Genomic DNA, 15,759 nt, shown 5'->3' with positions numbered 1-15,759 from the left:
CAACTTTGAGATGCGTCTTTGGGTCTTGTCGTCTGTGGGGGCCAAATCAAACCTGTATAAGTGTGTTTGTACTGGTAAGCATCAGAAGATTTTAGAGATGAGGTCATTTGAAGTGTTCAAAGGGAATTTGAGATCTCTTCATTAACACTCAGAGTGAGACAGCCCAGGGGAGCCGTTGGAAGATGGCAGTGTTCTCTAAGAATCTGAGGACTGCCTGTAGCTACATGTGGGACGTTAAAAATAATATGCGCATGGCATGTATGTGTATGGATGTGTGTACACACACGTACATGAACATATACATATACGTATATATATGTATAATTGCCACTTGAATTTATTTCTTATCACACTCACTGTTTGCAGACTTGCTTCATGTTTCATCTCCCTGAGTAAATCCATATGGTTTTCCTTTAAAGGTGGTGCTCCAAATTACTACCCCAACAGCTTTAGTGCTCCGGAACAACTGCCCTCTGCCCTGGAGCATAAGTTCCGATGTTCCCCGGATGTGCAGCGCTTCAACAGTGCCACTGAGGACAACGTCACTCAGGTAGTGGCTCCTTTGTCTGCTCTGGGAGTTGCTCGGTCATTCTCCTTGTCCATGTCTGCATGTTTTGCCCCTCTTAAAGTGTCTAATATGTCTTCAATTGAATTCAGGGAAGATATGTCTAATCATCAGTCAGTCCCTTCAGTAGATGGACTTGAAGAGTTGTGTTACTATGCTCTTTCAGTGTGAGGTCTGGAGACTCATTTCAGTTCCTTCAAAGGTTATAGAAGGGAGAGAGGTGGGGGCCATTGGGGAAGCAGTGATCTCATGGAAATCTAAGAAATGAGCAAGTAAAGCTTAAGTATAGCCAAATCTAAGCGTCTGGGCAGGACAGCCCAGATTTAAGGGATGAGAACTGGATTCAGAATAGCTCTGGGAGCCTCCATGGCAGGAGCACGGGGGTTTCCTTTGCAGGGCCCGCTGCTCACGTGACTCGGCTCCTCTCTGTCTGTCTGCTTTCCAGGCTCAACTGTGTCTGCTTACCATGTCCTCCTGTGCTTCTCCTCTTTGCCTCAGAGCTTCTGTTTTCACATTGCAGTGGCTTTGCTGTGACCATGGCCTCACTCTTCTTTATGGCTTCTTTCTCCATGTATTACTTTTTTTGGGACCATTTTTCACTCTGTCTCTCAATACCTCTATATCAGATTCTGAAGAGAGGAGATCGGATTGATTTGACTAATCTTTTCACTCTTGGTTGCATCATTGGCCTTTGGCCAGCCTATAGTGACCCGGTGGCCCTGGATCAGGTGCCCACCCTCTTTCGCATCACCTCTGGGTGTCTAAGGGCTGTTCCTTCAGTAGCTGCAGTGAAAGAGGCCCTTTGACTTGAAGGGTAGCCACCTCATCAATGTGTCCAGTGCAACTTACACCACACACAAGAAAAGGACAAAGCTAGAAAGTATAGTGTCCTAGAGGTCTGCTTGGGTAGTTGGTGTTAAACTTAGTATTTAAATTAGAAGAGGACCTATTTCTAGTTCCTCAATTTGTAAATGTGGCTTCCAAGTAAAGTAAAAGTAAAATATACTTGAATACGTGAATTAATTCATTGTGGAGATATCTTTATTTGAAAGGCACTTGTGTGTCTATAAGTGTTTATATGTGTCTATAAAAAAGAAAGTACTTTACTACAGGATAGAAACCATATTTAGATGAAATTAAACCTCTCCTGGAAGCCTTTTATAGTAACCACATTATTTCTGGTGATGCAGGTGATACCAAGTGTCTCACAATTCAGTCCCTGCCTCTCAAAGAATTGTGCCTGCATGAGGTCTGTTCTGGTGTTAAACTAGCTAATACAACCGCTGCAAAAATTAGTTTAGAAAATGAGGCTGTTGCTTACACATTAAAATTTACTGTATGATCATTCTTGTTTTATTGAGAGATTTTCTTATCACTATATAGAACGCATGTTTTTAAGCAGTCATGATGCTGCTTATAGGTTCATAGCACAATCAGTAACTGTAAGAGTCATGTGGAAAATAAATAAGCAGGTCCAGATTTATACTCTTAGAAATGCTTCCCTGGGACTTCCGCTCCTGGCTTATGGGAGACTAGCTTGTGTCAGACCTGTCCTCTCATGGAGAACGTTGGAAAGCTAGAAAAATTACAAAAAGCTTGACCTTGTTTGAAGGCTTTGGAGAGCTAACAAAGGAACAAGGATCTGTGGGGCCCAGGTCTTGGACAGAAAAGGAGTGCAGAGATGTGAGCTTGACATTTGGTGTCCTTTCCTCATGAGGCCTTTATTACTTTGAAAGCATTGGGTAAGGTGCTGAGCAGAGTTGACAGCATTTTTATGGGTCTGGAGGAATGAAAATTGGAGTTCTGGGCCTGCTAAGGAGGAAGGCCTCTAGTTAACATCCCAGGCATTCAGCTCGAATCCTGGAAGGGCCACCTCTAGGAAGAGGGGCAAACCTGAAATAAACTTGCCCTCGAAAAACCTGTTTGCATCTGCTCTATCTCAGACTGGATCAGGGTGACCTCCCTCTATCCCAGCTGTCTGCCAGAGCAAACATAAATCTTTGGAGGAAAATAGAGCCTCAAATTCTCTCTCTATTTTTTCATACACAAATGTCCAGCATTCAATAATACATTATCAGGCATACCTGACATATAAGACCTATGACTGAAAACCATGAGGGGAAAAAAACCTGGTAATAGAAACAAACCTATTAGAGATCCAGATAATGGAATTGTCAGATACAGATCTTAAAATGACTGTGATTAATATGTTCAAGAAAATAGATGACAGCATGGAGAATTTAATAAGAGAACTTTAATTTCTGAAAAAAAGAATTGAATGGATATACTGAACTGGAAAATGCAACAACTAAAATTAAGAATTTAGTAAATGGTTTGAAAAGGAGATTAAACACAGCTGAAGAGAAGATTAGTGAATTGGAAGACAGAGCAGTAGATATTATCAAGATGAGCTCATGGAGAGAAAAAAAAGAACTTCTCTTCATTATGAGACACCATTTAGAGATTGAGAAGGCAAGCCATAGAATGGGAGATTACATTTGCAATTCATCTAACAAATGATTCATGTACAGAATATGTAAAGAACGCCTACAGAGCAATAAGAAAAGGATGGACAAATGAATAGAAAAATGGGCAAAAGACTTGAATAGGCACTTCCCAAAGGGGATATCCAAATGACTGAAAAACATGCAGAAAGGTGTTTTATCTCATGAGTCATCAGGGATATGCAAAATGAAACCCCAGAGATACCACTGCATATGCAGCAGAATGACTAGAATTAAAGACTGACCATACCAAGTGTTGTGAGAATGGGAAACAACTCTGACTCTCATATGAGTGTAAATTGGTTCAGCTGTTTTGGAGCATTGTTTGTCCGTATCCATTAAAGCTAAACATATGTGTGTCTTTTGACCTAGTAAGTACATTCTTATATAGATACCCAATAGGAACAGGTACACTGAGCATGAGAAGACACGTACAAGACTGTTCATATTACCTGTGTTCATCAACAGAAGCTTGGATAAACAAACAATAGTATATCCCCACAGTGTATAGCAGTGAAAATTAATGAACCTTTGCAATAAGCAATAACGTAGATAAATTACAAACATGACATTGAGCTAAAAGGCTAGACACAAGAGTATAGCCTGTATGATTCCATTTATGTAAATTTCAGAAAGAGGCAAAACACATTTATAATATTAGAAGTCAAAAAATTGCCATTGGAGAGGCAGTTGGAGAGAGGGGATAATGACTGGGAGGAGGGGCTATGGCAGGGAGATTTCTGAGGGGTGAGGGTGGTTGTTACACAGTTGGGTTCACTGAAAAGTCATTGAACTTGGCACTTATGATTGGTACCCTTCACTGTAGGCATGTTACACTTAAAAAGCTTACTAAAGAAAAATCATTCTCTCACTTTGTGTAGACTAGTAAAAAGGTCACTTTTTCTTTAAGAGGAATTTGGTCCTGCCGTTAAAGGTCTGTAGTTAAAGCGTTGGAGCTGATGAAGCAGCTCAGAATCCTTGTCTGGTTCGTAAAGTAGAACAGCCATCCCGTTGTGGAGTCCATGCCCTCTGTAGTGAGCAGGCGACTTGTATGTATGTAGATGGTGGCGGTTAGCCAGGCGTAAGAATATTCAAATCAGGTCACTGGAGACTTCTTCAGTTTGACTTCCAAGTCCCAACCTGCCTTTTACCTGAACAGTGGTGAATGCTGAGGCTAGGGCTAGATGATAGGGGTTACATATTGTTTACATTGTAGTCGTCTCGTGCCACAGGCTGAAATAGAAATGCTGTTTTAACTTTGTGTACGTACATGTAGTTCTTTTTTTTTAACCTCTTAAAACTGTGGATTAACCAGATCTTTGGGAGAGCAAGTATGTTATATGGGTTTTATTTGGTGGTGTGTTGTTAAATATTTAACAGTTGGCTCCTGGGGGAAAAGGCCCTGGCTTATAGTGTTTGTCGATTTTCATGATGAAAATATTCACCAGAGCTTATTTCAGGCTGCCAGCATGATGTCACTGAACCTGTGGCATTGGGACCTGATGTTCAGTATCACACTGTTGTGTAGTATTTCCACCATAGAGACATAGTAGACACAGGTGACCTCAAGAGCGCAGGTAATATGTATTAATTAGGAAGTGATATGTTTTGAGGGTTTATTACTTTTGTTTATACTATAATTTATTTAATTCTAAGTTTATATAATTTAATTTTTAATAATGGTCATGTTTAACAACTCACTCACAAAATTCCTAAAAATTTGAGAGTCTGCTTTCATGAGCAAGCTGGCTCCAGCACACCACTGGAATTGCAGGACCAGATTCCTTTTAGTTCAGGATGGTACACTGAAGTGACATAGGAGGCATTTTTTTCTACTTGTCACACATAGACATGCTAGATTAAAAACTTAAAAAAAAAGAATATAGTTGAGCTAACAAACAGGAAAGTTCAATCTCCAGGTCCCAGAAATGAAAAAGGAATCACATTAGTACATGAACCTTGAAGGTATATATTTCATGGGGATAACCAGACCGTTTACATCTTATTAAGATTTTCTGCCTCCAAGGGGCTAGGAGTTGAGGCCTCAGGCTTCACGTGTTGCAGAAGCTAAAAATGGGCTCCTGACGGTAATGATGAGAACCAGGAACCAGCACCCCATTGGGAAAACTACCCACCAGACTGAGGATGCAGCTTGAGAGCATGTGGGCTGTAGATGGAAGCAATCAATTCTGAGAATTGGGGGTCCCTCTCCTGTGCTGTGCTCTGGTGAGGTCCCCACATTCTCGTTCCACTTAGGACCATATGGAAGCCCTGAACTGAGAAACAAGTGAATCAGTGACCCTATTAGGCCTCTGCGGAGATGACAAAAAATCACCACCTGGTGACACCATCACAGCTCCAACACATCTGGTACTTCTGCAGAGGATAACTCCTGGGGAAGAGCGTCACAGGGAAACATTAGAGTACATATGAGGACAGCCAGTGCCCTGAGAAACTGCGTGTGCAGTAGATAGAAGAATCATACACATGACAGAGTAGTCTAAAAGGGGCTTCAAAATAAGCACGTGTAGAGCATTCAAGGACCTACAGAAAGGAATATTATCTATAAGACAAGAATAGGATGTGAGAAAACAAAAACAGGTAGATTTGAAAAAGAACCAAATGGAAATTTCCAGAAACAAAAAATACAATCTTTGAAATAAACATCCAGCAGACAATCTTTGAAATAAAAACCCAACAGATATAGTGACTCACTGGATGTTTAAACAATATGTTAGATAAAGCTGAAGAGAAAATTAGCAAATTGCAGGAGGAAATCCCCATAATGCAGTACTTTGATTGGATTGTGTTAATATTGAAAGTCTGATTTTTTTTTTGAGGAAGATTGGCCCTGTGCTAACATCTGTTGCCAGTGTTCCTCTTTTTCTTTTTTTCTCCCCAAAGCCCCAGTACATAGTTGTGTATCATAGTTGTAGAGTTGTAGCTCTTCTATGTGGGATGCCGCCTCAGCATGGCTTGATGAGCGGTGGGTAGGTCCGTGCCCAGGATCCGAACTGGCAAACCCTGGGCCACTGAAGCGGAACGCATGAACTTAGCCACTGTGCCACCGGGTCGGCTCTTGAAAGTCTGATTTTTAAACATTGGTATCAGATTTAAACTTTGCTCAAAATTTTAAAAAGTGTTTTTATAGTCTGATATTTGATAACTTAGAAAAGCTATGAATATCTCAATATTTTATGAATTTGATTATTTGGCTATTTGGGCTTTATAAACATTAATAGAACAGTGCCTGGTACATTTAGGTACTCAACAAATAACTACTTGTTGAGTGAATGAATGTAATGTTTGAATAAAATTATGGTTATCACCTAGAAATGGTTGACTTCAGAAGTGAGCAGAGGCTATTAGGACTCGTGAACCTGATTCTAAGCACCTGTTTTCATTTTACTCTATGGATAGTCTATTGACCTTGATTTAGAGGTAAAATCATTTAGAGATAAAATTAGCAAAATCACTATTAACGCCTGTCTTCTCCAAGAAATCTTGGCTTCTGAATAACTAAGGGTATATAATGAATTAGAGTGTTTTCTTCTGTGATTCTGGGTGTCATGGACAAAGGTTGTGTTGTGACAAGTTTACCTTTGATGACAGTTTGCATGTTCTGGACGTGTCAGTATTAAGGTGTGGTGGAAAGTTTTAATTGTAGGCTATCCTGCCTTCCATTTCTAAGAGATTTATAAGCAGCGACTACAAAGGACCTTATTAAAAAGCAGTTATAAGCTATTATCAGCAATAGAGTTCTTCCTGTTTTGATTAAAACAAAAAGTGAGGAACTCAATACAAATGACAGTTTCAACTATAATTTTAAATTATTCTTCAATTTTAAAAACTTTCTTCATTCTTATGTCCATAAGAAGGCTCACTTTTTCATTTCAAAAGTGGCACCCTGGGTGAGTTCTGTCCGTGATAACCGGTTGTTCGGTTCTCTGCACGCTGTTTTCAATGGGCAGGTGCGGGCCTTCTACCTGAAGGTGCTGAACGAAGAGCAGAGGAAACGCCTGTGTGAGAATATCGCTGGCCATTTGAAGGACGCACAGCTTTTCATCCAGAAGAAAGCGGTGAGTGATGCTCTGTAAGCTGAAGGGTGATCTCTGCTGGCAGGAGCAGGGAGTGCAGCTGTGCCAGAGAACCTGTAAAACGAAAAGTTCCATTTCTGTTTCACTTGAGCTAAGGGGACTTAAAGCAGTTAGTACTAATCCCCAATCAACCTCTGATTATTTTCTGTCCATGTTTTGTCTCTAGTGGCTGTAGTGTATCCATTGATCTTTTGCTCTTTGTCCAATGTGTGATAATTTAGTTGAGTTCAGGGTGAACGCTCTCCTAGGCTGTTGAATCTGACTGCAGCCCGGTTCCGTGCGGGAGAGCAGTGTCCAATATCAAAATGTGGGCCCTGCTGCCATTTGCTTAGATTTTAGAAGATGAGAAGTACAGACTACATTTTTGTGGTTTGAAGCCTGCCTAACCACTTGAGGTCATGACACCTGACCCTCCTTCAGAAGCAACTAGAAACTTGCACGTTTTCTGGGGTGAGAACTGGGCTGCTTCCAAAAGTCAGGCTTCACTTGGAGCTAAGGTGCCGGGGTATTTCTGATGGCAGCTTGTTGTGCTGTGTGAAGCCTGGTTTCCTGGCCTGCCGCGGGGGCGGGCTTCTGGAGAATTTAGGGAACACCACTGTTGCCTTGTCTCTTGGGTGCTGCATCTCTGTTCAGAGGGGCAGCTGGGCCAGCACCTGTCTGGGATGTGTTCAAAGGCTTGGAGACAAGTACCAGTAGGCCGGGCACTTTCTCTGTAGCCAAAGTTCTCTGTCTATAACTGTCTTCCATGAGTGTGGTGTGAAAAATAACCCTTTAAATCCCCTGGCTCTATTTATTACCCTCTCCAGCAGAGAGCCTGACAGTTGCTCTGTGAGATAAGTGGGGCCGGTTTTATCTCACCTTACAGCCTATAAGTAGCAGAACTGGGCTTGAACCCTTGACATCTTCTCTCACGTATGCTGGAGCTGTGAGGCTTCATGTGGGTTCACAATGGCCCCCCTCCTCCTGCGGTCTGCTTGGGATCAGCCTGTGGGTGGGAATTCCTGCTTGAGTATATGGAGCTGCCCAGCAGTGCCACGGCCTTTGTCTACCTCACTTTGACTTCGGGCAGTGTCTGGGCCCATTCCTTAATACAAAGCACTGTAACTTGTTGAGTCACTCTGCTGCCAGCTCTTTACATGCAGTAAATGCAGCTCACCTCATATGTACTTTGCTCATAGTATTCTTTGAGGTGGGTGTCATTATCTCACTTATTTTATGGGAAGTGGACATTGAAGCTCAGATGAATGACTTATCTGAGGTTGCTCAGCCAGTATATGTCAAGGTTTTCATTGGAGCCCCCAAGTCTTACTCTGTGTCGGCGAACACTCTATGGTGCCACCTCCTGTGGAAGCCTCCTTTCTCCCCTATACGGAAAACACCATGAGACAGACGCTGGGGACTGGCCCGGTAGGGGGCTAGGGTATGTTGACATTATTTTCATTTGGTTTCAGGTCAAGAACTTCAGTGATGTTGATCCTGACTACGGGGCCCGCATCCAGGCTCTTTTGGACAAATACAATGCTGAGAAACCTAAGGTGAGCACCAGGCAGCCGTGCCAATGACAGACAAGGTGTGTCCTGGGTTAGATGAGGCAGAATTTGCTTTCCTTTCATGATGATTCTCCTCAGGGACAACTATTAGAGTTCTGAAGCAGCTGTTCAGAAACTCACTTGAGATATAAAGAACTCACCTGCAAAACACATGCTCTTCGTTTTAGCTCTGGACAATATAAGCTAGTTTAAAGTGGACGAATTCTGAATTGTTATTGTTTTCATTTGAGCCCAAATTAAAGCTAAGAGAAATACCAAGTTGCTGCTGCAGAGTGAATTAATTAACCTGTTGGTCTTGTTCTCGTAAAATAGAACTCGATTCACACCTTCGTGCAGCCTGGGGCTCACTTGTCTGCGAAGGAGAAAGCTAATCTGTGAGGGTCCGGGGCTATGGTCCTGTGCCAAGTCACTCTCCGCCTTTGAAGCAGCGCATGGAAATCACACACGCAACCCGCTCGTCGCTGGATGGAAGATTCTCCTGTGCCAGATGCCAAATGCAAGCTTCTGTCTTTAAATGATAATCCAGGTTTCTACAGCAAATAATGTAATAATGGCCTTTAATGCTATTTCCCTAGGGGAAAATGAGGGTTAGGGCTTAACAATCATTTAAAAGAAACATGTATTTGCTTTTGACAGTTGATTGAATTATTCACTTAAAATGACTGGAATGAAAGTTTCCAGCAGAAATATGATTTTATTTGATAAGAAAAAATCTTGGTGGAATTTGTATGTTTACATATCATCTCATGGCCTATTATATATAAATATGGCTGTAATTATATAAGAAGAAAAGATAAAGATAATCCATTCATAAATTTTAAGTTTCTTTTATGGCTGTAATTATAATAAAAAGAAAACATAAAGATAACCCACTCAGAAATTTTAAATTTTCTAAGTTCCTTACAGGAAAAACAGATTTCAAGCATTGGTGTCTTTTGAAAATAACTTCAGTATCATCATGTCTTAATGATTATTCCAGTTTGGAACTGATCAGATTTTTTTAAACTTGGAATTACATTTATGCTAATACAGCATTGATTTTGCAACAGACTGATTTGTAATTGCTTACATTTTTACAATAAAATAATCTGTACATAAGAATAGAAGAACGGTGTTGGATTTCTTTCAGCTCCGTATATAACTTGGAATTTCCCACCAGACTCTTAATCTGAATATCACCTGTTATCAGATGCTTGCCCTTAAAATTGAAAATACCAGTATCATGAGGATACTATTTTATGGGTTTAAACCAATAGCCTTTTAGACACAGCCTTCTGAGATGCTGGGCACCAGAACTTTAATTCTATTGGGAAGGTAGCAAACTTCCCAAATTTGAAAGTACTTAGATCTCCTGTTCATTAGCTCTCCTCCTTATCTGATTATGAGATTTTAAAATAAGTCCTCAGAGCCTCAAGTTCTGTTCTTTTTTTGTAACCCATATTTGCCTGTCATTCTTGAAAATCACGTCGAACACTTTTATGGTGAATTCTGACTACTAAATGAAAACCTATTTTCCTTGAAAATCCTTATTCCCTTCATCTCAGATCTTCAAAACCAGTTTATACTTAACTCTCAGGAATTCCCTGAGATCTTGGGCTTCCGGAAACCATATGGGACCACTAGTAGATACAAACTCTCAATCTTTTAGCTCAAACCTCTTTACTCTCCTGCCTAAATGCCTCCTATATTTGAGTGTGCTTGGAACCTATTATATTTGTAGACATAGAAAATAAATTTATCTATTTGTACCCAATGATGAATGCTTTCAGTGTAATAACTTTACTATAGTTATATCTCTTTATGTATTCAATATGTAAGATAAACATACAAATTAACATGACAATGGGAAGGAGGTTATTTTTTTGAATATTGGCTATAAACAGAGTTTTTGAGATAATTTTCTGCTTTGTTCTATTCTGTAGTCTAAAAATAAGTTGATAGTTAACATCACATGTATCTAACATGTTTCCTGTATGTAAAAATCTGACACACTGTGTCCCCAATTTTGCTCTGAGGCCTCTCATTGTAATTGTCAAAGATAAATACTGATGAGGTCAACTTCCCCCAGCTGGGTTTTACTTCCTGGAAGTACTATCTAATTATGTTCCTTCAAGGTGACATTAAGATATATCCTAAGAGTTCCTGAGTCAAATTTGTAAGGAGGATAAAGTTAGTGGGAAGAGGTATGTTATAGTGGCTTTAGAACAGACACACCTAGATTCAAATCCGAGCTCTGCCATTTCCTATCTGTGGATGTTTGACCCAGCTGCCTCACCCCTCTGCGAGTTAGTTCCCTCCTCTCTGAAAGGGACCAGTAGTTGTTCTTATTTCCCCAGGGTTGTGTGATGATTATCTGGTATATTTGACTTTGGCCACCACGTCTTTCCAGCTCAGTCCCCCTAGGGCCCTCTCTCGGTCAGCTTTTGCTTTGTAACAAACCACCTCAAAACCCAGTGGCCTAAACCGTGATCAGGTATCACTCATGTGTCCCAGTTGGCTAGGGATTGGCTGCTCTAGGCTGGGCTCAGCTGGGGTGGTTGGCGGGTTCTGTGTCACATGTCTCTCATCCTTCTGGGACCCGTGGTGATGGTTAGCTCGTAGTGAGGGCAGAAGTGCAAGAATGCAAGAAAAGGAAACCTGCTGTTTTCCTTACTCAGGAAATTGGAATTGCAAGAGTGCCATCCCAATTGCACAGGTGCGTTTCAAGCCTTTGTTCATCATGCCAACCAACATTTCATTGGCCAAAGCAAGTCACATGGCTAATCCCCAAGTCCAAGGGGGAGGAGGTGTCCCCCACCCTGGAGGTGATGGTGTGTGCCCGACTGTATCAGAACAGTAATCTAATGTACCACAGATGTCTCCTCCCATCAGTTCAACATGACTGGGCCCTGCAATCCATCGCCCCACCTGTTCACTGGGCGTCACCCTCTCATGTCCTCACTTCCCTTCTGCTCTGTTTGGATTTGCTGTCGTTCAGAATGATGATCACTCCAGAGCCCAGCCTTGGTAAAGGACGCCTCTCACTCACGCAGGTCCTGCACTGGAAATGGCCGTGGCTGGAGCAAAACACAGCCCTGCTGGCTGGGCTTTAAAAACTTTGACCCCCGAACCTCAAGTGGGCCCTCAGCACCACCTGGAAATCTGTCTTTCCTTCCTCAGTGAGCTCGCCCTCTCGTCTCTCCCTCTCCCTGTCGTCTCTCCCTCTCCCTGTCGTCTCTCCCTCTCCGTCTCCCACTCGTCTCCCTCTCCGTCTCCTCTCTCCCTCACCCTCTCTTCTCTCCCTCTCCCTCTCGTCTCTCCCTCTCCCACTCGTCTCTCCCTGTTGTCTCTCCCTCTCCCACTCATAACTCCCTCTCCCTCTTGCCTCTCCCTCACCCTCTCGTCTCTCCCTCTCCCTGTCGTCTCTCCCTGTTGTCTCTCCCTCTCGTCTCTCCCTCTCACTGTCGTCTCTCCCTCTCCCACTCGTCTCTCCCTCTCCCTCTCCCACTCGTCTCTCCCTCTTGTCTCTCCCTCTCCCACTGGTAACTCCCTCGCTCTCTCATCTCTCCCTCGCCATCTCGTCCCTCCCTCTCCCTCTCCCTTTCCCACTTGTCTCTCCCTCTCCCTCTCAGTTCCTTAGTTCACCAAGGACAGGATAATGTCCTTATGTTTTCCTCCAGCCAAATCCTTCAACTTGGCAGCATCGACATCCATGCACTCGTCTTTCCTTCCTGTTGAGAGGTGAGCTCTGCTCACACTGAAGGCCGGTCCCCCATGTGTGCGCTGACCCCATGCCCTCCTGCCTCCCCTGGGGTTACACCCGACCTCTCCTGCATTGTTAGGTCTTCCCTTTCTTCTGCATCCTTCCTCTTTGCATGTAAACCTGCTATTATAAGTCTCTCCAAATCCTTTCTTTATCCCATAGGCTCTCCTGTTAGCACCCCTTTATTGAAAATGATTTTAAAGAGTTGCCTTTACTTGCTCTCTCTGTTATCTTCTGTCCTCTCTGGAACCTCCAATCAGGCTGCCCTTGCCAAGGTCAACAGTGACTGCATGCCACTGAAGTCCAGTGGGCCCATCCAGCACTCCCACCTCTGGGAATATACTGAGCAGAAGAGAAAGCAGGGACTTCCAGAGATATGTGTACACTCCAAGTTCATCGCAGTCTTCATAACGGCAGAAAGGTAGAAACGACGTGAGAGTCTATTGACAGATGGGTTGATAAACAAAACGTGGTCTATCCAGACGATGGACTATTATTCAGCCTTAAAAAGGAAGGAACTTTGGACACATGCTACAATGTGGAAGAAGAACCTTGAAGACATTATGCTAAGTGAAGTCAGTCAGACACAGAAGGACAAATATGGTATGATTCCACTTATGTGAGGTGTCTAGAGTAGGCAAATTTATAGAGACAAAGCAGAATAGTGGTTGCCAGGGGCTGGGGGGAGGGAAAAATGAGGAATTATTATTTAATGGTTATAGGAGTTTCAGTTTGGGAAGATGAAAAAGTTCTGGAGATGGATAGGGGTAATGGTTGCACAACAGTGTGAATGTATTTAATGCCACTGAACTTTGCACTTAAAAATGGTTAAAATAGTAAATTCTCTTACATATATTTTACCACAATAACAAACAACACCCCAAAGGTCTAGTCTCATTCCTCATCTTACATGGCCTCTCAGCAATTTTTAACACAGTTGATCATTGGCACTTTCTTAAAAAAAAAAAAAAAAAGCCTTTTTGAGATATAACTCACATACCATAAAGTTCACCCATTTAAAGTACAATTCAATGGTTTTTAGTATATGCACAGAATTGTGCAGCTATCACCACAGTCAATTTTAGAACATTTCTGTCACCCCTTCAAAAGGCCCTGTACCCGTGAGCAGTCACTCACCATTCCCTCAACTTAAGCCTGTGCCAACCCTTGGCCGTCACGAATCTGCTTTGTCTGTGGATTTGCCTGCTCTGCACATTTCGTTTAGGTGGACTCGCGCCGTGTGGTCCTCTGTGACTGGCTTCTTTCACCTAGTATAGTGTTATCAAGGTGCTCACGTGTCGCAGCCTGTGTCACTACATCGTTTCATTTTATTGCCAAGTAATATTACGTTGTGTGTGTTTGTTTATCCATCCTTTGGTTGATGGACATTTGGGTGGGTTCCTCTTTTTGGCTATTACAAATAAGGCTGCTATAAACACTAGTGTACATGTCTTTTGTGGACACATGTTCATTTCTCACCTTCTCACCTTCCTAAAAGGCATTTTCCCTTACCTTCTGGCACACCTCTCTAGAAATCGACTCCCGGTGTTTTCAAGTCTGTTAGTTGTTCTTCTGGAATGAGGACTTGGGCTGGGCTTGCAGAGGCACCGTGAGGGATCACCTTGCGTGTTCCAAAGTCAATGTCAGAATTTTGGTTTAAAAACACGTTAATTTTTTTCGTTCTGATAAATGGTCATCGCTCTACTTTGTAATCTCTGCTGAGGAAATGAGTTTTAAGAACTTCCTAGCACTCCTCTGAGAGAAAAACAGCAGGCAAGCTGCTTGGGCCATCTCTGCGTCTTAGTTCAGGGTATCCCCAAAAGGCAAAGGGCCGAATTCCACGTTAAATGATCTGATAAGCCAAATTGAAGGCTTTCAAGTCTTATCAGAGCTTTTAAAGATGTGAAGGGTTAGTAGAGGTGAACTCGGAAAGTTCTGCATAGTTTTGAACTTTTGAGTTTTAACAATCACATATTAATAGACTGAAAGTTTTCTATGGAAAGCTCTATTGTGATCCTTTTTACGAAGCAAATATTCCCTTATTTGACTGTATGACAAGCGAATTTGACACTTTTTATTTTTTGTTGTTTCGTTTTGGTATTGTTGGCTTAAAGGGTGGTATTTTAAACAGTCCTTGTATTTTCTGTTCTTCAGTGAATTGTATCATGAAGCTATATATTGAAGTACAACTCACATTGCAAAGAGTATGGTGGTTTGAGTGACAGCCCCCACTAAGATATGTCCACGTCCTAACCTCCGGAACCTGTGAAGATGACCTTATTTGGAAAAAAGGTCTTTGCAGGTGTCATTAAGTTAAGGCTCTCGAGATGAGATCCTCCTGGATTATCCAGATGGGCCTTAAATCTAAGAGACAAATGGGAGGAGGAGGAGCAGGCCGTATGAAGATGGAGGCAGAGACTGAAATTTTATGGCCACAAGCTAAGGAAGGCCTGGAGCCACCAGAAGCTGGAGGAGGCGAGGAAGCGTTCTTCCCTAGAGCCTGCGGAGGGAGCATGGCTCTGCCAATACTTTGATTTCAGACTTCCAGCCTCCAGAACTGTGAGAATAAATTTCTGCTGTTTTCAGCCATCAAATTTGGTGATTTGTCTTGGGCAGCCCTAGGAAACTAATACAAAGAGGATGCTAGTTTAATGGTTTTATAAAATGAAAATTTCTTGAGTAGCAGAAGGATTAATTTTCTTTTCTTTGACTTACTTGCTTGATGCCCCTCGGGGGGTGGGCGCAGCATCTCTTGGGGGAGTGGGTAGTGTGTTGCCCCTGAGTCCTGTCCGCCGCTGCCTGCTCTGCCCCCACCCCAGTCCCCGCCCTCCCCCTGAGCTCTTGGTGTTGCGTCCCCTTTGCTGCCAAGCTCTTTGCCGGAAAGCTCCCGGTTCCCCTTCTGCTAGCTCATTTCCCACCTCCTGGACAATCTCTTCTCTCAGCCCCACGATGGGCTTTGATCCAGTCCGTCAACATGGCTCTTACCTCTTCAGATGGCCTGGTCAGGCATCCCAAACTCAAAATATGCAAGCATTCCGGATGTATGAGAACAACAGTGTGAGAACAGAGCGGATTGGCCGCTGACAACCTCCATGTCCGTGGTGACCAAATGCTCTGTCCAAAGAGGCCGCCTCTACTGACCTCCAGGAAATTATTGCCACGAGGCACTGAGAAACTAGTGTTGCCAGATCTGATTTCTTAAAAGAAGCTGGAAATCTGGATTTTTCTATAAATCTCTTGATTTTTAAATAAGGCAACTAATTCAGAGTAAGAAACAAAACAAAATCTCAAAACAATAAGC

At 42.6% G+C, this 15,759-nt stretch overlaps 1 protein-coding gene across 1 annotated transcript in view; it reads left to right on the top strand.

Moving 5' to 3' along the window:
• CAT (catalase) overlaps positions 1 to 10,437 on the top strand; it is a 48,495-nt gene extending 38,058 nt beyond the window's left edge. The window contains exons 10-13 of the mRNA XM_004436848.3: positions 420 to 550; positions 7,041 to 7,148; positions 8,618 to 8,701; positions 9,029 to 10,437. Of these exons, the coding sequence (XP_004436905.2) occupies positions 420 to 550; positions 7,041 to 7,148; positions 8,618 to 8,701; positions 9,029 to 9,094 (389 nt within the window). The 3' untranslated portion in view covers positions 9,095 to 10,437. The remainder of the gene's footprint in view (positions 1 to 419; positions 551 to 7,040; positions 7,149 to 8,617; positions 8,702 to 9,028) is intronic.
• The last annotated feature ends 5,322 nt before the right edge of the window (positions 10,438 to 15,759 follow it).

The sequence above is a fragment of the Ceratotherium simum genome, chromosome 34, assembly GCF_057802395.1.
Source record: "Ceratotherium simum simum isolate JZ-2026a chromosome 34, ASM5780239v1, whole genome shotgun sequence".
Classification (NCBI taxonomy): Eukaryota; Metazoa; Chordata; class Mammalia; order Perissodactyla; family Rhinocerotidae; genus Ceratotherium; species Ceratotherium simum.
This window is presented reverse-complemented; position numbering and strand designations above follow the sequence as displayed.